This window comes from Tenrec ecaudatus, chromosome 13, assembly GCF_050624435.1.
Source record: "Tenrec ecaudatus isolate mTenEca1 chromosome 13, mTenEca1.hap1, whole genome shotgun sequence".
In the NCBI taxonomy this organism is placed as follows: domain Eukaryota; kingdom Metazoa; phylum Chordata; class Mammalia; order Afrosoricida; family Tenrecidae; genus Tenrec; species Tenrec ecaudatus.
This window is the reverse complement of record NC_134542.1, coordinates 15,600,784-15,626,842: the sequence shown is the minus strand read 5'-3', so window position 1 is coordinate 15,626,842 and position 26,059 is coordinate 15,600,784. Positions and strand designations below refer to the sequence as shown.

At 44.0% G+C, this 26,059-nt stretch overlaps 1 protein-coding gene across 10 annotated transcripts in view; it reads left to right on the top strand.

Annotated features, from left to right (window-relative positions):
* The window catches only part of MOGAT1 (monoacylglycerol O-acyltransferase 1), a 75,159-nt gene that overhangs the window by 37,399 nt on the left and 11,701 nt on the right, over window positions 1-26,059 (top strand). For 9 of the 10 annotated variants that reach the window (XM_075528935.1, XM_075528936.1, XM_075528934.1 and 6 more), the window contains 3 exons: window positions 6,193-6,367; window positions 7,594-7,793; window positions 21,698-21,924. In XM_075528935.1, coding sequence (XP_075385050.1) covers window positions 6,193-6,367; window positions 7,594-7,793; window positions 21,698-21,852 — 530 coding nt within the window. In that variant the 3' untranslated portion in view covers window positions 21,853-21,924. Of the gene's footprint in view, window positions 1-6,192; window positions 6,368-7,593; window positions 7,794-21,697; window positions 21,925-26,059 lie in introns of those variants that run through there. The other variant, XM_075528930.1, reaches the window with a different exon arrangement.

Sequence of the window (26,059 nt, the reverse complement as noted above, 5' to 3'; positions counted from 1 at the left end):
CCCTGGCTTCCCTGTGTTTCCAGTTCTCATCTGTACCAGTGTACATCCTCTGGTCTAGTCAGGCTTGCAAGGTAGGATTCGGATCATGACAGTGGAAGGGGGGGTGGGCAAGGAAATATTTAGGAACTAGAGGAAAGTTGTATTTTTGATCATTGTTACGTTGTACCCTGACTGTCTCATCTCCTCCCAAGACCCTTCTGTAAGGGGATGTCCAGTGGTCTACAAATGGGTTTTGGGTCTCCACTCTGCACTCCCCCGCTCATTCACTATGGTAAGATTTTTGTTCTTTGATGCCTGATCCCTTCAGCACCTCTTGGCCACACAGGCTGGTGTGCTTCTTCCATGTGGGCTTTAATGCTTCTGTGCCAGATGGCCGCTTGTTTACTACCTTCAAACCTTAAATAATCCAGATGCTATCTCTTTTGATAGCTGGGCACCATCAGCATTATTCACCACATTTAGTTGTTCACCCACTTTGTCCTCAGTGGTTGTGTTGGGAAGGTGAGCATCATAGAATGTCAATTTAATAGAAGAAAGTATTCTTGCATTGAGGGAGTACTTGAGTGGAGGTCCAATGTCCCTCTGCAGCCTTAATCCTAACCTTATAAATATATGCACATAGATCTATTTCCCCATCCTCATGTATAAATATATTTACATATGTATATGTCTTTATCTAGACCTCTATAAATGCCCTCTGCCTCCCCTCTCTTTCCTCTATTTCCTTTGACTTCCCTCCTTTCCCACTATCATGTTCAGTCCCCACCAGGGTTTCAGGAATTCCTCTTAGTTACATTGCCCTTGATCATGCCCAACCAGGCCTCCCACACCCTTCTCACCACCAATTTGGATCACTTGTTGTTCCCTTGTCCCTGGGTTTATTAACACCACTACCTTTCCCCCCACCTCCCTGTCTCCCATGTCCCCACGCAACTATCGGTCTCATTGTTTTCTCCTCCAATTTTTCATCCAGCCTATCTTATTTAGACAGACCTGCAGAGATAGTAACATGCACAAAAACAAGACAGAGCAAAACCAAGCAACAATATACAACAAAACAACAACAAACCAATGACAAAACCAAAACAAAACACAAGAAAGAAAAGCTTGTAATTAGTTCAAGGATTATTTGTTGGCCTTTAGGAGTGTTTTCCAGTCTAGTCTATTGGGGCACTATGCCCTGGCCCCAAAATCCACCTTCAGCTTTCCTTGGGGACCTCGCCGTTCCATTCCTTTGCTGTTCTGTTGCACCCCCTTAATGTTTTGCCTCAGTGTGGCAGATCCGATCGGGTGTAATTCCCTCACTGTGTCTCCGGTGTTGTCACCTGTAGGGCTATGGGTCGGTCTGTGAGGGACGTTGTGTCTCATAGTGGGGCCAGCCATGTGGTCTTCTCTGTCGACTGGCTGTTCTAATTGGGAACATCGACCTTCTGGCCTGGTGGGCCATCATGTGCTCCACTCTCTCCTCCTCTCCTTTCCTCTGCTCCGATCAGATGTGGCCCTCTTCCAGAGCTGTAGATTCACTGCCGTCCTTTGATATAAATTCTTCTAACGTATTCTTTGAGTTTTTCCTTGTTTGAGAAGACTCTTACTTCTCCATCTATCTTGATCGATGGTTTTCATTCACTAAGCTGGGGAAGCTTTCCTCCAAGAATTCTCTCACTATTGTTGCAGATGACTTCTGTGTTGTGTCTTCCTCTGGTAAGCCTATAATTCTAATGTTGTTTCACTTCATAGCATCAGACATAACTCTTAAGTTTTCTTCAGCTTCTCTGATGATCTTATTGGATTTTTGTTCGCGTTTGTTAAAGTCTGCTTGGCTGCCCTCCAAGTAACTGATGTGGTTCTCTGATTCCTCCAGTTGCTTCTCGAGGTCCATGAGTGTGCTACTGGTTTTTGTTATCTCCTCCCTAAGCTCCTGTATTTCTCTCTGATTTGTGGCTTTTACCTCTTCTTCTGTCATTTCATTCTTTTTCTGTATTGTTTCCCTCATATCCTCTATGTCTCCAAGTAGCATTCTGAAAATTTCTTTCTGTGACAGCTCAATGTCTGCTGCCTCTATGCATGTCATTATGTTCAGGACATCTTCTGGCATTGCCTTTTGTTTCTCCTGTTTTTTCGTTGAGATCGTTGGGGCTGATGGCTGTTTGTGTTGCGTTGCTGTAGACGAGCCAGGTGCCATTTTCCTGGGAGTCAAAGAGCACTGGCTCTCTCTGGGAGACTTATAGGAGTGCTTCTTCGAACTGCCTCTAGCTTATTTCACTGTGGAATTAACCTACCACTTTATCCTCCTGTGGCTTCCCTCTCAGGGGAGTGATCCAGAGGGTTGCCTGCTTTGGTGTTGCGGAGGTTGGGCAGAGGTTCCTGCTGCAGCTTGGAGCATTGAGGAGTGTTGGCCCAGCTGCCTTATGCCCCAAGGCACACAGGCTGGAATTGCCCAGTAAGAAGCTGAGCAGAGCATCCCCTGGTGGGAGTCAGCAGGGCTTTTCCTAGCCTATCTAGCTACCCAGGGTGGAGCTCACCTAGCTGGGTGTGGCTCAGGTGTAAATGCCCTAGGCTAAGGAGAGTTGTCTGGAGGTTAGCAGTAGAATGTGAGAGACCAAGAAAGAGGCAAAGAGGAGACAAAAAAAGTTAAAAAGCAAGCTTGATGAGCCTGAGGATTTTATTTATTTTTTATCTCCCTGGCCAGATAGAGTATACTCACATGTAATTGTCTCTCACAGTCACTAGGCTGTAGCTCCTTGCTTTTTAAAGCTGACTCTTGTTACAGTGGGTCTTTGTTATGCTAAAAGCTGCCAGGCCCTGTAGCTGAGTTCTGACATTCCTTAGCTAGGTTACTTCTTATGTTGGTTTATGTTAAGGGTCTCAGAGTTGAGCAACCAGACTTGGATTTGAGTTTTAAACCAATAATATATATTTTACCCCTTTTTTATTTTTGCTTGTGATGTGCTCAGATTTGGGGGTTGTCGGGCTGGCCCCCAGAGGGGGAGATCCAGCTTATTAGGGGGATTGCTTCCTTCTCGGCCAATTGGAACTAAATTTACTTCCTGGACTCCCAACTTTCCGCTTATATTCTCCCACACTGTGATCTTCCTAAGGTAATACTATATTTTTTCTTTTACTCTAAATTATGGCTACCCACCACCACTCCCCTGGCCGTGGGCTCAAGGCAGCCAACCACGCGGAGTGCTCCGGAGAGAGGTTCCCCTCGTGTCTGTCCCCTCTCTGCCGTCTGCCTGCAGAGATCGCTGCTCTGGGCAAGGGCACAGGCAGTGCCTGCGGCTTTACCAAAGCTAGAGCACTTTAAAGCGTTCTTGGTTTGCTTTGTGAGTGGAAAGCCCACGCAAAAAGGGGTTCAGGAGAAACCCTGGTACCCTAGTTCTAATTTCAGGATTCCACCTCCCCGTTTCCTTCTCCTTACCTCCCAATTTTCTGGTCTGGTAGCAGGAGCTCCGGAGAGATGAGTTCTATCTGGTCACCATTTTCTTCCCCCCTCTTACTTTCAAGTCTTTAAGACCCCAGGCACCATATCTTTTGATAGCCAGGCTCCATCAGCTTTCTTCACCACATTAGCTTATGCACCCGGTTTGTCTTCAGTGATCATGTTGGGAATGTAAACATCATGGAATGCCAGTTTAAAAGATCAAAGAATTCTTTCATTGAGGGAGTACTTGAGTGGAGGCCCAATGTCCATCTGCTACCTTAATATTAAACCTATAAATATATGCATATATAGCTATTTTGCATCCTCATATATAAATATATTTACATGTGTACATGCCTTTATTTAGACCTCTATAAATGCCCTTTGCCTCCTAGCTCTTTCCTCTACTTCCTTTGACTTTCCTCTTGTCCCACTACCATGCTCAGCCTTCATTTGGGTTGCAGGAACTCTAGGTTACATTACCCTTGATCATGCCCTACCATGCCTCCTACACCCTCCTCACCACCGATTGTTGTTCCCTTGCCCCTGGGTTTCTTAACACTACTACCTTTCCCCCGACCTCCCCCTCTCCCATGTCCCGCCAGAACTGTCGGTCCCTTTGTTTTCTCCTCCAGATTGTTCATCCAGCCTATCTTATTTAGACAGACTGAGACATTTTCAACAAAGGAGGAGTCTGTTGGAACAGTCCAGTTGCTGGGTGGAGACAGGTTGGAGGAATGGCTTCTGAGTCTGTGGTGATACAAGAGACTCGTTGCCATAACCACAGGAGAGATGATGGGGGTTCAAGGAACCCAGCATGGTGACGATTGAAACATAGAAGAGGGGATCAAGATGGAGATATATTGAGAGATGAGTCAGATTTAGTGATTGAAGCATACTCATGAAGGCAGCAATAGTGGCTTCTTATTGTACCGTCAGCATCCGACACAGCATCTTGTATGTAGCTTATAGTCAAGAAATGCTTTTGAGTGAAAGAATGAGAGAGTGAGTGAGTGAGTGAGTGAGTGAGTGAGTCAGTGGGATGGTGGCTAAGAGAGAGGAATGAATCTGGGAAGAGTCTATGTTTCTGACTTCAATGACAGAGTAAGTGATGACCCAGTCACCTGGATAGTACTGTTGGAAGATGGTAAAACTTGATTGAGAATGTAGGAACTTGAGTTTGGAAACATGACCTTTGAGTTGAATTTGAGACATCCAGGTGGAGAGGTCCATTGGGAAGTTGGAGAGGTGGGTCTGCAGCATCAGGAGAAAGTCTCCCAGCAAATGGATTTAGGTGAACTCAGTACACCTAGGTGGAGGTTGAGTCCATGGGCATGGATGGGTTCAGAAGACAAGAGCTACAGTGGAGCAGTGCTGAGCAATAGCAGTTTTAAGGGTGACCTGAAGAAAGAGAGGGCCATTATGGTGCAATAGGTTACCTGTTGAACTATGTGAAAGATCAGTAATTTAAACACACCAGTGTTTCATGGGAGAAAGATGAGGCAGTCTGCTTCTGTAAAGATTTAACAGCTTCAGAAACCCTAGCAAGTAGTTCTACTCTGTCCTGTATGGTGGTGACTCCTCAGTGGGTTTGAAGAAGGAGGGGCCGAAGAGGAAACTGAGAAGAGGTGACCAATGAGGTAGGAGGCACATCAGGAGGATCAGATGGCTAGAAACCTCCCGAAGCACTTTGTCTTGTGGAAGAGCTGCCGCCAGCATGCTCAGCTCACCCACAGAGAGATAGTGGCCCTGCCTGGAAGCCAATGAGGGTTCAAACCCACCATGGCCTAGAAACCCGTAAAAAATTAACATTTCATTATCTCTAAGATATGAGGTGTGTTAAGCCTCTAACACATTCAGTTATGACTGAAAAAAAGGATAAAATCAAGGAGGAAGACAACACAAGAATATGTTGAAAAGCAATTATCTCTGAAATGTAGGACATTAGTGATTTGTGTTTTCATCTGGATTTTTTTGCATTTTCCACCAAGTGTCCACACATTTACCAACAAACAAATCTTTAAGGTGATTTTTACTTGAGAAGTCCTAATATGAAGACTGAGCAAATGTACAACTGTCTTAAATGAACCACTGGTCAAAATCGGATTAGACATGTTTTTTCAGAGTAAGAATCTATATAGAATTTCTGAAAACAGGCCATATTGCATTCGGAAGTTCCTGCTACCTCTTGAAGGGTATATAGACTTTTCACTCCTGGCCAAAGACCCACCAGGGTAAGGGTCAAGGCCACCACTGTGACTACGTAGTTATACACCGCAGTCAACTCAAGGGGACACTTTGTACTTGGGATTTAATAGGAATGGTGTCGCGTTGAGTTGACCAGCGCACAACATCCAACACGCAATGGACAGACTCCAAACCTTTATAAAGTGCTACTTCATATTTCAAAGACCTCGTCCCTGTTAGGTCTCACGGCTGGAAAAGGTGCAGCCCTGCCAAGGTTACAAGCTTAGTAAGTGCCCCAAACGTAAGCAGTGCAAAAAATCATAAATATTTGCAGATCCTCTAGAACAGCGGTTCTCAACCTGTGGGTCCGACCCCTTTGGGGGTTGAACGACCCTTTCGCAGGGGTTGCCCGATTCATAACAGTAGCAAAAATACAGTTACCAGGTAGCAATGAAAATAATTTAATGGTTGGGGGTCCCCACCACATAAGGAACCATATTAAAGGGTGGCGGCATGAGGAAGGTTGAGAATCAGTGCTCTGGAACATTATGACAGAGACGGTTTCTGTTTCCCTCACAAAGGCCTGGTGTCAGTCTCCAAGAGGAGCATCTCCTCCGTGATGAGCAGAGAGGGAGGCGGGAACATTTCCATCATTGTCATAGGGGGTGCCAAGGAGTTATTTTATGCATATCCTGGAAACTCCACCCTGTTCATCCGCCAGCGGAGAGGATTTGCTAAACTGGCTCTGATCCACGGGTAAGTGGCTTTTCATTCCATCCTGAGTCAGGGGAGGTATGACATGACTAAACAAACTCAGAGAGCTAAGGCATCCTCTAGTCCTGGTGGTGCAGTGGTTTAAACACGGGGCTACTAGCCCAAAGGTCAGCTTAGTAAAGATTTCAAACCTCAGAAATGTGCTAGAGCAATTTTACTCTGTCCTCAAGGAGAGCTGGGAGAGAACCAGGGATGGTTCCTCCCTGTCCTATAGGGGTTGCTGTGAGTCAGAATTGAATGGAGGGCAGCGAGTTTTTTGTTTGTTTGTTTATAGGGTCACTGACATAGGACCCCTGGTGGTGTAGTGGTTACACATTGGACTGGGATCCTCTTGACTGGTAGTTCGAAACCACCAGCAGCTCCTTGGGAGAAATGGTTACAGTCTCTGGAGCCCACAGGGTGATGGGGGTGGGGGGTGGGGGTCCTGTGGGTCAATGTTGACTCAATGACACTGTGACAGGGTCACTGTGAGTCAGAATTGACTTAGAACAGTAGGCTGTTTCAGTGTTTTTAAAATTCGCTTAAAGACTGACCTCCTCTAAATCAATTCTAAAATATTCGTAGTGTGTATGGGAAGGGGCTCTGACCTTCCCACTAAAGCACCTTATGCTATGGCATTAAATTTATCCTTAAAAAGAAAAAGAAAACCGATGTATGGATTGTTATCAGAGTTATAAAAAACCCCAATAAAATGATGTATTAAAAATTTTTTTAAAGAATAAAAATTTAAAATGGAAAAGAAAAAAAATACAACATTTTATCTGTACAGGGTCAAAGGCTGGCCTATCTCCCTCGAAAAGGCTGGTGGATTCAAACTGCTGACCTTGTTAGCAGCCCAATACGTAACCCACTAGGCCTCTAGGGCTCCTTAGTACCTGCCCAACGATTTCAGGCATGAGGCCCGGCCCATGTCAAGTTAGCATTACAAAGAGGCTTCGAGTCCCCGAAGGGTACAGGGTGGTACAGTTAACATGCTTGGCTGCTAAGCAAAGAGACTGGAGGCTTCTTCAGTCCTCGTAGAGGTTCCACAGAAGAAAGGCTGGGTGATCCACTTCTGGAACAGCAGCCGTTGTCAATCTGATAGAGCACAGTAAACCAGACTGGGCCTGATGGCAACTAGGTTTTAGTTGCAACTGTCAGTGGGACAGACCGAAATAGAAAGTTGTTTCTCACCTGAAATTCTTCTTCTTCCCCCTGTGTGTTTGCAGGACCCATTTGGTCCCAATATATTCTTTTGGCGAAAATGATCTGTTTCAACAAGTCGGCACCTCTGAAGACTCCTGGATTTTTACTTGCCAGAAGAAACTCCACAAGTTTTTTGGCTTCATTCTGCCCCTGTTTTACGGCAGGGGGGTTTTTCAGTACAGCATAGGCTTCATGCCCTACCGGAAACCCATCAACACAGTTGGTATGTACACTGAAGATCAAAGGCTCGTTAACATGGGTGGAAAGACTGTCTCGCTGATCCATTAAGCAGTGTTTTCTGTTACGGGCTGAAGTGCCAGTGTAAACGAATGGCTTTAAATAAGAACCTCCTACAGATGCAACTGTGGCTTCGTTTAGAGAGCCTGCCTTTTATTGATGAAGTAACTACATTTTCCATTTGAGTGGGAATCGAATACTTTCAAGTTTTCTGGGTATTCGTTTTAAGAGTCCTGGGGGCCTGGTGAGTTATGCACTGGGATGCTAACCACAATATCAGCAGTGTGAACCTAGCTACTGCTTGGAAGAAAGATGAGGTTCTCTTTTCCCATCAAGATGTACAGTCTTGGAAACCCAAAGGGTAGTTGTACTCTGTCCTAGAGGGTTACTATGAGTTTAAATCGACTTGATGGTAGTGGGTGGTGGCAAAGCGAGGTAAGCATTATGATGTGAACCCCATGGTCTGTGGTTTAAGCTTCCCAGCTGCTCTGCAGGAGACAGATGAAGCTGTCTGCTCCACTAAAAGGTTGCAATGTCTGGAACCCTAATGAGCAGTTCAATTCTGTCCTATCAGGTGGCTATGAATCCAAATCTACTGGATGGCAGTGGAATATGTTTCTGATCGTCTAACATGATTCTACTTTGAGTCTACGTACAAATTCAAACAAGTACCAGCAGGTTGTAGCAAAGAAAGTATCTGATGAACACATTACATCAAAGACCACTAACAGATGAAGAGTTCTGTATAATAGATATCATCCCCATGTTCACTTATGATGAGTATTGGTTTCAAAGGAACATTCTTATCATTTGTAATCTAGTTGTATTTGTGTGTAGCCTAATATTGATTCAGGCGTGGGGGGAGAGGGTGACAAGTTGTGCTACAGAGGACAGGGGGACAACGAAATAAGCAGCTTAAAGGGGACTGGCGAGCTAAAAATGAGCATGTGCCAGGAGCAGAATTCACCAAAACCACACCAGAGTGTTCCTAAGAATTGAGGATGGCGAGACATCATCTTACACACTTTGCATGTATTAGCAGGAGAGACTAGTCCCTGGAAAAGGACATCATGTTCGGTAAAGTAGAGGGTCAATGCAAAAGAGGAAGACCTTCAATGAGACAGAATGACATGGTGGCTTGAACAATGGTCTCAAACATGAGAACAATTGTGAGGATGGCACAAGACTGGGCAGTGTCTCATTTTATCGTATACAGGGCCACTGTGACACTATGAGTCAGAACACTTGACAACAACGATAACATACACTTGATATGGAACAGAGATAAGAGAAATCATTCCATAGATGGCCCATAAAATGAAATTCAAATATGGGTTTTAAATTTTTATGTATTTATTTTTAGGCCTTTTTCACCAGGATAAGATCTTACCAGTCAGGGTGTAAGAGCTCTGAATTTCTTATGCAACCACCCAATGTTATTTTTTACAGTTGCATTTAACTCAGGAGGAATACTGGTAGATTGACGGTTATTTGATGACACAGGAATATTAAGATAAGACTAAGTTTGCAATCGTGTTTTTCAAGATCAGATGGCCACATTTGGGTGGGGGGGGGCGGGATACTATTAATCCTTTTTTTAGTTCATTGTGCCAAGTTCTTGGTAGTTGGTATTTAGGGGGATGTAAAGAAAATTGCAAAGTTTAATTTGAAGAACTCAAAATTTAAAAGAAGTCATTCATGAAGTGACTTCTAGGTGTTGTAAGTAAGTGTATTCTGTTGAGTTCAAAGACTACAGTTCTCTGAATTTCAAAGAAGTGCTTTTCCATTGGACACAACCTGGTGGCTGATAGAAATGAACAGAGTTACTGAGTCTCAGTTTTAACTACTGGAGAAGGACATGAAGCTCTTGGTCTTGCTCATGTCTGTCAACATACTTCTCTTCAATGGGTCAGAACAAGGGGAAATTGCTTTTGCCCTCTTCTTGGCTTTCCTGCCCTTGGATACTTCTTGTCTGAACTACTTGTGACAGTTGCAATTCAAACTGGGGATTTTCTAACTCGAGCACTCCTGCTATATTTATTAGTTGGCATCCAACTCCCAAGAAATGCTTTCCCCTTTCCCCGTGCGCCATTATCTTGAATGACAGATGTCCAGACGGGCATATCAGCTACGTTTGCACATAGCACAGAATGGACTCAAAGCCCACCTTTTCTTAACTCAAGACTCTCACTGGTTTCCTGTTAACTCCAAGCCTGTTTTATGAACAAGGATGTAATAGAAGGGTTGATTCCATTTTTTAGTCTTAAAGTAACCTTGAGGAAACAGAAGCAACACCTTCAAGAAATCGGTCCTGATGTCACTAAATTGTACACCTGAAAAATCTTAAATTGGCACAAGTTATATATATTTTTTACCATAAAAAAGAAAGAAAGAAGGTGAAAAAAATTGGCCCTTTTGTAACTGTAGACCCAGCATGACCAGAAATGGTTAGTGTTCAGGCACCAGCTATGCACCAAAATTAATATTGACTTTCAGAAGGCATTTATTTTGTATCAGCTTGAGGTATTGAAGGTGGTGACCTTGGATTGAGATGGATGTTTCATTTATATTTACTGCACGTCTGATCTCCTGTAAATAGGAGATAACAATCATTGTCCTCTCTTCTCTCAAAGTGCAATGACTTTTCATTGAAAGGCCAGTGATTGAAACCTACTGGCTGCCCGTAGAGAGAAAGACATGGCAGTCTGTTTTTATAATGATGACAATGTGGGAAACCCAACGTGGGCAGTTCCCCGCTATCCTCTGTAAGGCTCTTATGAGTTGGGATTGACTCCCTGGTCGTGAGTTTGTTGTTGTTTTGGGGGTAATCTTCTTTCAGGGTTGGTGGGAAATAGGCGAATGTCTCCTAAACTCTATATGGTAGGAGAGTGTGTGCTGGTGTACAGAGCGGAGGCTGACCAAGCCCTTTGTCGAGCTCACACAGATAAGTTTTGAATTTGCTGTGTAGGGATTCCTGCTAGATGCTAATCTGCATCCAATCATGAGGCAAGAATCTGGCAAGCTCAGAAGGTGGGACACTGTGCTAAAGAGCTGTGGTGGCGCCCCACAAAAAGCACCGGTGACAGAAGAGGGCAGGGCTGCGACACCCTTCTCCCCCCGCCCCCCCACAGCTGCCAGGAGTTGGGAAAGAGCCGCTGGCAAGGATGTTACTGGGACAATTCATGAAGGTTGCATATCATTCCATGGGAAATCCTTTTCATAGATGGTATATTTTTGGAATCGTGTTATAGTTCTGTAAAACAAGGTCCTTATTCAAATCGTTAAGTCCTTGGCTGCTACCTGAAAGATGGGCAGCTCGAAACCACCCAGAAGCGCCTGGAGAACTCTTTCTGAAAGATCACAGCCATCGGAAGAAAACCCTGTGGAGCAGAGTTCTTCCTGGAGACACACAGGTCAGAAATCGCCCCCTCCTCCTCGGAGGGAATGCAAGACTCAAGAACCAAGCCCACTGCCATCACCTCAATTGTGACTCATCACCACCCCATAGGGCCGAGTGGAAATGCTCTCCATCAGGCTTCCAAGGCTGCACCTCTTTATAGGAACAGACAGCCTCCTCTTTCCCATGGACCTTTCGGCTATGGCTATCGGTGGTTTGAACCACTGGTGTTAAACTTAGCAACCCAATGCCACCTGGGCTCGCTTTTATTTCACTGTTGGTAGGTGCCACCAAGTCTGTTCTTCCTCCTAGCACTCCATGCACAACAGCAGGAAGCACTGCCTGTCCGCACCACCCTCACAATTGCTCTGCTGCTTCAGCCCATCGGTGCAGTCATTGTGTTAGGACCTTCCTCTCTTTTGCCGCTCCTCTCTTTTACGTTCTTCTACAGGAACTGGTCCCTCCTGACATGTCTAAAGTACGTGAGGTGAAATCTTGCCCACCTTGCCTCTATGAAGCATTCTGGCTATCCATATTCCAAGCCCCATGTGTTTGTTCTTCTGGAAGCCCATTGTACTTTCAGTATTATTCTCTGTCACCATGATTCACACGCATGGATTCTTCCTCAGTCTGCCTTATTCAGGGTCCAACTGTCACACGCATATGAGGCAATTGAAAGTAACCTGCTGCCCTAGTGACAGAGGGTTTCTGAGACGACATCTTTACCAGTGTAGCCAGCCTCATCATTCTCTCAAATTGCTGCTGGAGGGTTTGAATCACCAACCTCATGGTTAGCAATGCAGTGTCAAACCTACACACAGCCAGGGCTCCTTATATGAAGGACAGAACTACAGAAATTGGAACACGACTGCTGTGTGAGGAATTAAGAGGGAACCAATCCTGAATGTTAGCTGCAACTTGGAAAATGGAACAAATGAGCATGCCAACTGTCAAATAGCGACAAAACAGAAACAGAAGCTGTGGCTCCTGGTGCCTCTGGCCCGGCAAGTAGGCGTGGGCTGGGGTTCCCGGGCCGAGCAGTGCTGTTTCCAGGAGCAGCCGGCTATAGCTCTTCCCTCCTTTGTGTTGTAGGCAGGATTGTGAGCAGCTTACAACAAATTTAGCCTCTTAAACTTGGCAATGAGTTTGTTGTTATAAACATTTTTTCTTTTCATTAATAGTAAAATAGTTGTGTGTGGCGTGTGGTGTTTGTGTGTGTGGTGTATGTGTGTAGTGTTTGTGTGAGTGTGTGTACAGTGTGTGTGTGGGGTGAGTGTGTGGTGTGCATGTGTGTAGGTGTGTGGTGTGTTTGTGTGTGTGTCTGCGTGTGTGTGCGGTGAGTTCTGGTATCCTAGGACTCCGAGGAGCCTCTCAGAATATCCTTATTTGCAGTGTCTCAGTACAGAACCATTCACTGTAATTTTTTTAATTGTTGTAGCTTTTTGATGATTTTATCCACACATAAGGGTTACAAATGAGCTGTCCATTAACTTCTTTCGCTGTGCAGCCTGGCATTGGTGACTCAGATGTTTCAATCAGTGGATGTAGTGGTGGGAGAGCTCACTGGTTTATGTCAAGAAATTTGGAAGATACATATCTGCCTAATTGACTGGGAGAGATGGCTATATATCTATATCACCTCTCCAATCCAGCACAATGTGGAAATTATCAAATAATAGCATTAATATTACTTCTAAGTCAATTTTTCTGCAGATCATTCAAAACAATTGCACTAGAACACTGATAAAGAACTGTCAGAAATTCATGCCAGATTTATAAGAGGATACACAACTAAGGATATATCATTGCTGATGTCAGGTGATGAAAAGCAGAGAATGCCAGAAAGCTACTTACATGTGTCTTATTGACAACACAAAGGCATTCAACTATGCGGCTCTTAAAAATTATAGATAACATGGTTAAGAGTGGGAATTCCAGAACTCTTAATTGTATTTAAGCAGAATCTAGAGGTGATTTTTTTCAACAGAATAAGGTTATACTAGGTGGTATAAAATCAGGAAAGATATGCATCAGTGTTATAATCTTTCACCATTCTTAGTCCGTATGCTAAGCAAATAATCTCTACGCGAAGAACACAACATCAGGAATGGAGGAAGAGTAATTAATATCAAATGGCATATGAAAGAGATGAGGACTTGACACACTTGATGAAGACCAATGTCTATAGCTTTCAGTTTGGGTTATACCTCAACATAAAGATCATGAAAATCCACATAACCAGAGCAGTAAAGAGCAATATGATAAATGGAGAAATCAAAGTTGTCAAGTGTCTTCTTTTGCTGGGATCCACAATCAATACTCAAGAAGTCAACCAACAATCAAGAAATCAAACAATGTATGACATTGAGAAAATCTGCTGCAGAAGACCTCTTCAAAGTATTCAGAAGTTCAGATGCCACTTTGAGGTACAAGGAACACCAGAGACTATGTGATGCCTTTGAATTGAGGTGCTGGAGAAGAATATTGAAAGTACTATGGAGGCCTGGTGGAATAGTGGTTGGGCCACTCACTGCAAGGTCAGCAGTTCAAAACCACCAGCCTCTCTTCAGGAAAGATGGACTTTCCACACCTATAACAAGTTATAGTCTCAGAAACTCACAGGGGCAATTTTCCCCTGTCCTTTGGGGTAACTATCAGTCAGCCTTGACACAATGGCATTGAGTTTTTTAGGGTTTTTTAAAAAAAATTTATTAGGGGCTCATACAACTCTTATCACAGTCCATACATATACATACATCAATTGTATAAAGCACACCTGTACATTCTTTGCCCTAATCATTTTCTTTTTTTTTCTCCTCTTTTTTTACATTTTATTAGGGACTCATACAACTCTTATCACAATCCATACATATACATACATCAATTGTATAAAGCACATCCATACATTCCCTGCCCCAATAATTCTCAAAGCATTTGCTCTCCACTTAAGCCCTTTGCATCAGGCCCTCTTTTTTTCCCCCCTCCCTCCCCTCTCCTCCCTCCCTCAGGTGCCCTTGGTAATTTATACATCATTATTTTGTCATATCTTGCCCTATCCGGAGTCTCCCTCTCCCCCCCCCCCATTCTCTGCCGTCCCTCTCCCAGGGAGGAGGTCACATGTGGATCCTTGTAATCAGTTCCCCCTTTCCAACCCACTCACCCTCCACTCTCCCAGCATCGCCCCTCACACCCTTGGTCCTGAAGGTATCCTCCACCCTGGATTCCCTGTGCCTCCAGCCCTCATATGTACCAGTGTACAACCTCTGCCCTATCCAGCCCTGCAAGGTAGAATTCGGATCATGGTAGTTGGGGGGAGGAAGCATCCAGGATCTGGGGGAAAGCTGTGTTCTTCATCAGTACTACCTCGCACCGTGATTGACCCATCTCCTCTCCTAAACCCCTCTATGAGGGGATCTCCATTGGCCGACACTTGGGCCTTGGGTCTCCACTCTGCACTTTCCCCTTCAATCAATATGGTACATATATACATATATATATATATATACACACATACACATATGTATACATATACACACACATATATCTTTTTCTTTTTTTTGCATGATGCCTTATACCTGGTCCCTTTGGCACCTCGTGATCGCACTGACTGGTGTGCTTCTTCCATGTGGGCTTTTTTGCTTCTGAGCTAGATGGCCGCTTGTTCACCTTCAAGCCTTTAAGACCCCAGACACTCTCTCTTTTGATAGCCGGGCACCATCAGCTTTCTTCACCACATTTGCTGATGCACCCATTTGTCTTCAGCGATCCTATCATGGAGGTGTGCAGCCAATGATATGATTTTTTGTTCTTTGATGCCTGATAACTGATCCCTTCGGGACCACTCGATCATCACACAGGCTGGTGTGTTCTTCCATGTGGACTTTGTTGCTTCTGAGCTAGATGGCCGCTTGTTTATCTTCAAGCCTTTAAGACCCCAAACACTATCTCTTTTGAAAGCCGGGCACCATCAACTTTCTTCACCACATTTACTTGTTCACCCACTTTGGCTTCAGCAGTTGTGTCGGGAGAGTGAGCATCATAGAGTTCCAATTTAATAAAAGAAAGTATTCATGCATTGAGGGAGTACTTGAGTAGAGGCCCAAGGTCCTTCCGCCACCTTAATACTTAACCTATAAATATAGACACATAGATCTATTTCCCCATCCTCGTATATATATTTGCATGTACATGCCTTTGTCTAGACCTCCATAAATGCCCTTTGACTCCTAGCTCTTTCCTCCATCTCCCTTGACTTTCCTCCTGCCCTACTACCATGCTTCGTCACCACCTGGGCTAGAGTATACCTCTTCTCTATGCAATCTTACCCTTGATCATTCCCAACCAGGCCTGCCACTCCCCCCTCTCTACCATTTTGCATCCCATGTTGTTCCCTTGTCCCTGTGTTTGTTAACACCACTTCTTTACCCCCCCTGCCCCCCCACCCCAAGTCCCCCTGGAACTGTCAGTCCCGTTGTTTTTCCTCCAGATAGTTCATCCAGCCTGTCCTATTCAGACAGACCTGTGGAGACACTAACATGCACGAAAACAAAACAGAGGAAAACAAAGCAACAGTATACAACCAGACAACAAAACAACAAAAACAAACCACTGACAAAGAACAAAACAAAACACTTCACAAGAGAAAAGCTTGTAGTTAGTTCAGGGATCGTTTGCTGGCCCTTAGGAGCGTTTTCCAGTCCAGTCTGTTGGGGCACCACGCCCTGGCCCCAAAGTCCACTTTCAGCATTCCCTGGGGACCTTGCCACTCCATTCCCTTGCTTTTCCGCTGCACTCCCCCAGTGCTTTGCCTCGGTGTGGTGGGATCAGGTCAGGTGCAATTCCCACACTGTGTCTCCGGTGCTGTCCCCTGTATAGCCCTTAGTCACTGAGGGGCATCATTTCTCATAGTGGGGCCAACCATGTTGTTCTCTCTGTGGACTGGCTGCTCTACTCAGGAACATCATCCTCACGGCCTGGTGGGCCAGTTTGAGGGGTTTTTTTATGGCCTGCCAGACAAACAAGTAAATGTATCTCAGAAGTACACTCAGGATGTTCCATAGAAGTGAAGATGATGAGACTTTGTTTTGTGTATTTTGGACTTGCTATCAGGAAAGAACAGGCCCTGGAAAAGGACATCATGGTTGGCAGAGTCATTAAAAAAAAAGAGAGAGAGAAAGACCTTCAATGTAATGAATTGACACAGTGGCTGCAACAATGGGAGGATGGTACAGGACCAAGCAGTGTTGTGTTCTGTTGTGTAGGTGCCTCTGTGATACAGAGCAGTTCCAGGCGGATCGTTCTATTTGATCCTCACAACAGCGGGTTGGATATTGCCAGTAGAGTTCCTAGCTCAATGTCTCAAAAGAGGGCCTTGAGGCTGTTTACTGGGAGTAAGAGCTACAATGTCATGAGTACTTGTCACACACTAGATCCTCATGCTAACTGAAGCCCTAAAAATTGAATGGTGGGTCTATGAAAACAGGGCTAATTTGCCACAAAGATTAGAATTTGAAGCAAGATGAGGGCCCTGGCATCCAGTACTCCAGTTCTCTGTGCTCTCTGTCTGTCCTCCTAGCTTCTACAAAGACTAGGGACGATGACATGTAGCACAAAGGGGGTGGATGCTTCCAAGTCCTCATCTCAATGCCTTTAGCTCAAACCCATTCCCTGAAAGATTTTGTATTTCTGACATGGTTCCTGAGACTTTTCCCTTAGCCTAATTGGTCTTTTTGTGTTTCGTTGTTTTCATATGTAAAACAGAGATAATAGCTGCCTCATTAAAGTTTTCCGAAGATTCAAATGAATGACCTCTTCTAAGACCGTTGGTGAATAATTGCTGTTTCTAATATAGACCCAGTTTAGCCTGACAGAGGTTATATTGGAATTGAGCTCACCTTCACGCATGAATTAGCCTGCTAAACAATATAGACCCAGTTTAGCCTGACAGAGGTTATATTGGAATTGAGCTCACCATCACACATGAATTAGCCCGCTAACCACAAGGTCAGCAGTTTGAAACAACTAGGCACTCCATGGGAGAAAGATGAGGCTCTTGTAAAGATTTACAACCTCAGAAGCCCACACCAGGGTCGGTAGTTCTACTCTGTCCTATAGGGTCCAAATGAGTTGGAATCAACTAGATGGCAGTAGTTTGGTTTTGGTTGGTGTGTTAAGCTGTGTTCTCTAGAGCAACAAAACTAGTGACAAGTATACATGGAATTGTATATCAAGAAAGTGGTTCGCGCAGTTGTAGATGTGATTCGGACTAGTCTAGTTCAAGTCTGTGGGTCAGATGGAGGCTCTTCCTGACTCCTGTAGTGCTGGGGCTTGTGAACCAAGAAGCGTGAAGATGAGGCATGAAGCAGGAAGACCAGTCTGGTGGAGGCTGAGGCAGATGAATTCAAGGTTAGCAAGTGTGGTTTGAGGGTGCAGAGTCTAATGAATCCAAGATCGGCTGTCAATATGGGAGGCCACTGACACCTCCCAGGGTTGGCAGGCAATATGGTGGGTTGATGAACCAGATGAGAGATCTGGACCAGCAAGATGGAGGAGGAAACTTCCTCAAGGACGTTTGCTTAAATAGCAGTAGGTCATACTCGCGAAGAACTTTATCAATATTAATTTTTAATGTTATCAAGGCTGTCACTTGTTCAAAAGGGTGGTACTACACCTTATTCATAAGGTTTTCAGTGGCTAATTCCTCAAAAGGGGGAAGCCTGTTTCTTCTTTTGTCTATTCTTCATCTGGAAGCTCTGCTGAAATCTATTCACTTTGGGTGAACCTGCTAGTAATTGAAATGCCTTTGACATAGCTTCCAGCATCACAGCAACACACAAGTCAGCACAGTACGACAAAACTGACAGACAAGTGGTGGATCCCCTTACCATATGTATTCAATCTGTATGCTGAGCAAATAATCAAAGAAACTGGACCATATGAAGAAGACCACAGAATCAGGATCGGAGGAAGACTTATTAAGAACCTTTGGTGTGCAGATGCCACAGCCCTGCTGGGTGGAAGTGAGGAGGACTGGAAGCACTTGCTGATGGAGATCAAGGATTTCAGCCTGGAATAGAGATTAAAATTTAATGTAAAGAAGCCAAAATCCTCACGACAGGACTAATAAGTAACATCATAATAAATGGAGGAAGGATTGCGGATTTCATCTTGTTTGGATCCAAAGCAAATTCTCAGGGAAGTAGCAGTCAAGAGATCAAAGCATACATTGCACCGGGGAAATCTACTGTGCAAGACTTCTCTAAGGTGCAGAAAAGCAAGGATGTTACTTTGAGGACCAAGGTGCCCCTGACCCAAGCCCTTTTCAGTTCCTCATATTGTGAAAGTTGGATATTGAAAATGGAAGACTGAAGAAATGATGCATTTGCATTATGACGCTGGTGAAGAATATTGAAAGTACTATGGACTACCAAAAGAACAAACAAATCTATCTCAGAAGAAGTACAGCCAGAATCCTCCTTAGACGCAAGGGCCACAAGGCTTCATCTTAAGTACTTTGGACATGTTATCAGGAAAGATGGGTCTCTGGAGAAGGATATCATGCTTGGTAAAGTGGAGGGCAGTGAATAGGAGGATGGCCCTTGACAAGATGGGTTGACACCGTGGCTACAACAATGGGCTCAAAGAACAATTGTGAAGAGGCTAGGACAGACAGTGTGGCACTCTGTTTTACGTAGGGTCACTATGAGTTGGAACCAACTCGATGACACTTAACAACAACCAGCCCTAATCATCTCATACTTGCTTAGCTGCTCACAGAAGATCTTATCATGGCATTGATTATTTTATGTTAGATCACATCAGGGGAGAGTCCTGATTCAGCCAAGTCAACACAAAATCCTACTGTCAAAGCTTGGGTTCTTTAGTGAAAGTGTGATCAAGATGAGCCAGTTATTGTTTTACTACTTCAGAATGTAACCCTAAGAAGCAATTAAGTTAGTTTTTTTCAAAAATTATTATTATTATTGAATATATTTTAGCCACTGTCTTTCGGTTTGTCATACTATGATGGCTTGCATGTTATTATTATGCTGGAAGCTATGTCATCATATTTCAAACCAAACGAGGCCAAAAGGATAGCATTTGCCCAGGCAAAAAGCTACCATCGAGTCGATTCTGACTGATAGGGACCTGTAAGACAGGGTTGCACTGCCCCCTGTGGGTTTCTGAGACTGTATACAAGATGGAACGCTCCATTTTGAGGTTAGCAGCCCAACGCATAACCACTATGCCACCAGGACTCCTTCAGTGTTGCCTCCTAGTCATGTAGCTCTAACCCCCCCACCCACCCCCATAAGAGACAACAACAACCAAGTTCAGAGCTGAAAGGAAGCTTCAACATCATCCAGTTCTATTTTTAAAAAATATATATAAATATGAGAAAATTAAGTCCAGAGAGGACTGTGTTAATCTGGGTTGACTAAAGACCCAGCCCAGTCCAGATTGAGTCCATAAGTCCAATACTAGCCCATATGTCTGATTCAATCTATCAACTCCTCTTCAGACTCACGCAACACATGCAATGGTGCCGAATGCAGGAAGATCACAGGCCACTGGGTGGAAAGTCTTGTGGATTCAGTGGCTCTGGAAGCATCTCAGTGCTGGTGTGGGTCTCGACATGGCTCCTCCAGCTCCACGGCTCTGGCTCGATCAGCATAGCTCCATCTGGATTGTCAACAGGAATGTCTTGCAGATAGAGTCTGTGTCCCACCTCCAGGGAGAAAGACAGGAGTTCCCAGAATCCACAGGAGAGGGCCATGCATACACAGAGGCCTCACTGGCTGTGACCTGATTGGCAGGGTAGATTCCGCCCCCTTCACAAGTTGACAGACGATGTAGCTGCCATAAAGATGTTCCTTGCTCATTGTACTTTCTGGAGGATCTAACATGAGACTCCATCTGCCCTGGTACTTTTTGTGTTTCACCTGCTCCCAGTTGCACCCCATAACCACATTGAGCTCTCCTGCCTCAGACTTCCAACCACCCCTGATACCCCGATGGTTACGTTCGATTTCTGCACATAGAAGTACAAAGGGCTAGTATCTACGAGTGTTAAATATACTGTTGACATCCAAATACCAAAGCAAACTACTCACAAGAATCAAACAAGAAGCAGTTTTGCTACCTGTGGGGCCATTGGCCACATTTTCAACCCTTAGCTTTCAGTCACATCGTCAAAGCAGCAGAGGGCAAAGCGAGGGGCAGAGAGGACCTAGGAGGGCAGCTGCAAACATCAACTATATCTTTGTAGGTGCAAACGTGGAACACAGTGAGACTGAAGTTCTTTATCACGTTAAATGTCATTTTAAATGCACGCAGAAGTTATTAGCTTTGTTTTTTATAAGTTTTCTGTATTGATGGATTTTACACTTCTATAGGTAAAGCACAAATGCACCCTTGTAGAAAATTCATGTAATGCAAATGAAGTGAAAGTTCCCCACCCCAACTGCCTGCCCCAGAGGCAACCATTGTTACTAGTTTGCTATCTGTCTGTCTAGACTTCCACTTACTGATAAATGCTTATGTAGAAACATAGACATATAAGAATTTTTTCCTATATGGGACCACCCTATCATTTTTGTAGCTTTCTTGTTTCACATAACAATCTCTTTTGAGCTAACTTTACAGATGTAGGTGCATGTACACACTTTTTTTTTTTAAAGCTACTGCCTCGAAAAACGGATCGGACTCTTCAGTGGGCAATAAGTCTATGTCGGTGAGGGAGCAGAAGCTCAGAGGGGGAGTGAGAACAGTCATACAATTCAGTGTGCAACCAAAGTCACTCGATTTCACATGCAGACTCATGAATTGGTTCATGCTGTGCCGGGCATATTCTTGACAACAACACAACCATTATAATCTAAAGAGAGCAATGGCTGCCTGAGATCCTGTCAACGGAAGAATGCTCCTTGGTTCATTTGTAATTCTTGGAGTGAGACTTCTTGTGGCTTTCTGTGGCTGACAATCACAGTGAAGCCCTGCCAGAGGCATTTCTCTAGAGGTGGAGATTCACACACACACAGACCCACACACTTTGCTACTGAGAAGGGCATGAGAAGAGCTGGTGGTGTGGAGGCTCCGTGCCACACGGTTCCAGGATTTCACGGGTGGTGATAATAGGCCACTGTGGTCTGGCTGTCAGCTGTGGCCGAGGGAGAAGGCTGGTGGTGTCCACACCCCGCCATGTCCACACACGCACAGCTGCAGGCAGCACAGTAGCTAATTGGACTTCCAGTCCAAACCACCAGGGCACCGAGAGCCCAGAGTCAGCTGAGAAGAAAAGTTCTTCCCTCCTTAAGCCAACTGAGGTGGTGTGACCACTGTGGGCGTCCAGTAAAATAAAGACAGGATCCGAACAAGCCGGCCTGGGCAACTGCTGATGGGCAGAGCTTTCCAGAGCTGCCAGTTCGAGGTTGTTGTCTGGGGTGAAGAGGCTTTGGCTTCTCGTGTATGATGCGCTCTCTCTATTTTTCCAGTTGGCCGCCCAATCCCAGTTCAACAGACTCTGCACCCAACCCCCGAGCAGGTTGAGGAGTTGTATCAGACTTATCTGGAAGAGCTCTCGAAATTGTTTGAGGAGCACAAAGGAAAATACGGCATCCCAGAACACCAGAGACTCGTTTTTAAATGAGCACACTGTCCAAAGAGCTACCAGGGGACGGGAGAACATTGCAATGAGAGAATAAATATTTTTAATCTGTTATTTGGTTTGGTTGTTTGTCCATTGATGGTGGTATCAAGTTTATAAAGAAAAACTATTATCTTCTGTGGCAAATAAAAAAAATACACTCTCAGATGATTATTCGAGCCTGCTGGAAAGGGCGTGACCATTTTGAGTAAGATTCCTCATTTAGGAAAGCACACGTTTCCAATTATTTGTGAACGATCTTAAAAATAACAGCTTCAAAATGAATTTGATCCCTTTTTTTATTTAATAAATCATTGGGGCTCATACAACTCTTATCACAATCCATACATACATCCGAATTTGATCCTTTTACGAAACTTCACCAGCGTCTCAGGTGGTGTCTTCACTAGCTGTGACAGCTGGTGTTCAACACAGCTGAACCATTTAGGAGCCAGGAAGTAAGATAATTTCCCACAAGGAGCTAGAGGAGATAATTTCTCCCCTCTTTTTGTGTTTTTGTTTGAATAGACCATTTGTTGGGAGAAAATCTCATTTTAATACTTAGAAAAGTTTCTGCTCTGGGTCATGCCAATCAATCTGTTTTTAAACAATAGTGCCAAATTTCTCATTTTGGAACTAGGATAAATCTGTCATGGAATTCTGTGGTTACGTGTGCATAGGTTCGTTTTTCTGTGCTTGCAAGGGGTCCCTTTGATGTAGAGATGGAGGCCTATTGGGAAAGCATGCTTTTATACATGTTTTGGAATGTTGACATTGCAAAAAGCTTTGGATGGTTTTGATATTCTTGCCAAATGGCCCCTGTCTTGGTTATTGAGTGCTGATATTGAGTAGAATCCCGATACTCGACCGCATCGGTGCTCAGCGTCATCAGATTTCGACAGAAATTGTCCAGAAAATTTTGCATCAGAGCTCGAATAAAACATCGGAATCCGGCCCAACACATGTGATTTTTGTAAAATTTTTAAAAAGCAGTTCGTGTTCCGGTCACTAGGCGCTAGTTGGCGTTGTTAGTACACATTGTTTAAACCTTTTGTGGCCGTGTTCCAAGCGTTTTGGTATCATATTCTTAGTTTTAGTGGCTTTTAGCACTGTTTTCAGATTTAAAAAAAAGAGAAAGCCATTGCAGACAAGCAGAAAAGGAAAATTGCACGAACCACAATTGAACTGAAAAAAGACATTATTAAAAAGTACGAAAGAGGCATTCATTTGAGTGACTGATTTAGCATCTGGTTTAATTTGCCGAGATCCACTATCAGTGCATTTTTTTAAAATAAAGAGGCAATAGAAATAAAGAGACATTTCTCAGGGGGTTACGAGTTTGACAAAACAGGCCTCCTCTAGGAGATGAAGTAGAAAATCTGCTGTTAGTTTCGATGAAGGAGAAACAACTTGCTGGTGACAGTATTTCGGAGCCTATTATTTGCGTTACGGCTCCAACCTTGCCTGCTGATCTTATAGCAAACAAGCCTGGATCAGGTAGTGGTCCCGAGCGTGAGTTTTTGGCTCACAGGGGCTGCTTTGCGAGGTTGAGAAAAGAAGTGGCCTCCTAGTGCTGTCGGGCGTGGGGAGGCCGGAGGTGCTGATGAAAAAGCTGCAGAAATGTACCACCGACCCCGGTACTCGACCGCGTGGGTGCTCAACCTAATCGGATCTCCACGCAAAATGTCCACTAATTCCGCATTGGAGCTCAAACAAAACATCAGAATCCGATCTGACGCACGTGATTTCTGTAAGCAAAAGCAGTTCGTGTTACGGTCACTGGCGTTAGTTAGCATTGTTAGTACGTGTTTAAACCTTTTACAGCTGTGTTTTAAGCGATTTGCTATAATTTTCTTAGTTTTTGTGGCTTTTTGGTACTTTTTTAGATTAAAAAAAGCATGGGTCCTAAGAAATAGTTTTTTTTTTTTTTAAAGAATCATCATGATAAGGAACTGGCTATTGATATTGATGATGATAATTTAGTAAGCCCTTTTTGAAAACAGTTAAAGAAACGCCAACAGCAGACCACGTTAGACAGATTTTTTTTTTTTTAAGAGAAAGCCAGCCAGGTGAAAAAAGGCAAAGAAAGGAGAAAACTCCTGAAAACAACTCCAAGTTGATTTTATGGAAAGGTATTCCCCTTCCAGACAATGACTCTCTCTCCACCTCTTCGCCACATCCATGCCCACAGATCCAGATCCTCATCAGTCTCAAGGTATGGGCCATACTGTAGTTAAAAACTTTTTAAATGTGGTTTCTTACTTAAGTTATATTATTTAACTCTGAACTTATTTACTTTGAAATTCCTGTGTAATGTTTTGTATAAAAAGATAAGGTTAGGGTAAATATAACAAAACCTGGTGGTTGAAAACGGATTAATCCGTTTTCAGGTTTTTCTTCTTTTTTATACTTAAAATACCCATTTTCAGTTAGTATGGGAAAAATTGATACAGAACTCTACTGCGTTGCATCTCGACGCACCTTCAAGAACAGACTAGCGTCACGGTCCAGGGTTCTACTGTAACAGAAATACCATAAGTGACTGATTTAAATAGAAATCGATTCTTGCATGGGCTGGGAGGCTAGGTGGCCAAATTCAGTGCGCCAGATCTCAAGAAGGGCTTCTCTATCAGCTGGGATTAAGTCTTGGTCTCCTTTTAGCATCTCCTGGGAGATGTCTGAAGGATCCTGGCATCCAGGAGCGTCACAGTGCAGGGACCCCGTGTCCAAAGGACAAGTTCTGTTCTCGGTTCTTCTTTCTTGGTGATAATGGTTCTCCTTCATCTCTTCTAAGATAGAAAGCTATATTGGCCACACTCCAGGGAAACACCCTTTCCCCTCCCCTGCATTGTGATGGGATTAAAGGTGTTTTATCCCACCCTCAATCCTTTTATTGATTTATCACATTTGATCATATCATGAGGAATTTTACATAAATGTCAAATAGGAGAAGCACAGCCCAAGTTGACACCTCTTTGGGGGCAGAGACACCATTCAATCCAAGACAGCCCCTGTGATATAAGATGAGTTATCAAAGAAGGTACCCAGAGTGAGCCTTTTCCAGTCTTCTACATGAGACTTTGGCCGACATCGCTTTAATTCACACTAGTTCAGCGAGTCAAGAGTCCATTGACTCTTTCAATTAGATAATAATCTCCTTCTTCCTTCTTTTACCAAAACAGGGAATAAGACACAATCTATTTGAATAGTTGTAGAAAATTCAACTTTAAAGTCTTTTCTGATGTTACTCAATACCAAAAAAGGAAAGAAAATAGTAAAAGGAGCACCATTTAAATGGAGTTACATGTAGCTTGTCAGGGTCACTCTGAGAGCAGAGCTGTGAAACATCAGTGGCCCCAGCAACTAAAGCCTTCTAGGTGATTAAAAAACTCACGTTTTCATTCGCTTGGGGGAGTGTATTAAAGGCTCGCAACACATAGTCTGTTGCAATTTCTCAGATGTATAAATTCGGATCATCTACTTAGTAGTGAAGCTGACCACCCAGCAGCGACTGGACCATTTTGTAGGCAGCTAATGTCTAAAACAGGGACAAGAAAACATGACAAAAGTCATGCTCCTAGAAATTTATTCAGGGGTTTTCATTGTAAGAAAATCGAGACAGAAGAACGTTAATTTCTGGCATACATCGCATCATATTTTTCAGTCTCTGTTTGGCGTTTGTCCCTGCAATTCTAAGGATCTCTGGAGGTCTTAGCTGACCCTGCTAGAAGTCTTGTCCTGTGTTCACAGTTTTTAATAGTCCTACCAATTGAAAAAGGATTTATTTTGGAGGGTAGGTGTTGCGGAGTTATAAAAACCAAACTCAACCCACTGCCACTACATCAGTTCTGACTCCAGATGACCCTACACAGAGTTTCTGAGATGACAAATCTTCACAGTGCAGACAGCCTCACTTTTCTTCTGCACAGTTGCAGGTGGGTTTGAACCGCCACTCTTGTGGGTAGCAGCCCAGTGCCTAACCCACACAGCCACCAAGAGGGCTTGATGTCTATTAATGATGAGTGAGAGGAACAGCTTGTTTGAACAAAGACTGTCAGCAATCATTAGGGAGGTTCAGGAAGAGGAAATTCCCCATCCAGGCCAAATCAAATGTCTCCAGACTGAAATGTTGATGAGACATGGATGAAGTAGAACCAATTCTTATTTTATGAATAGCGCTTTCTTTTACCGTAAAAATCCATCCTGAAAA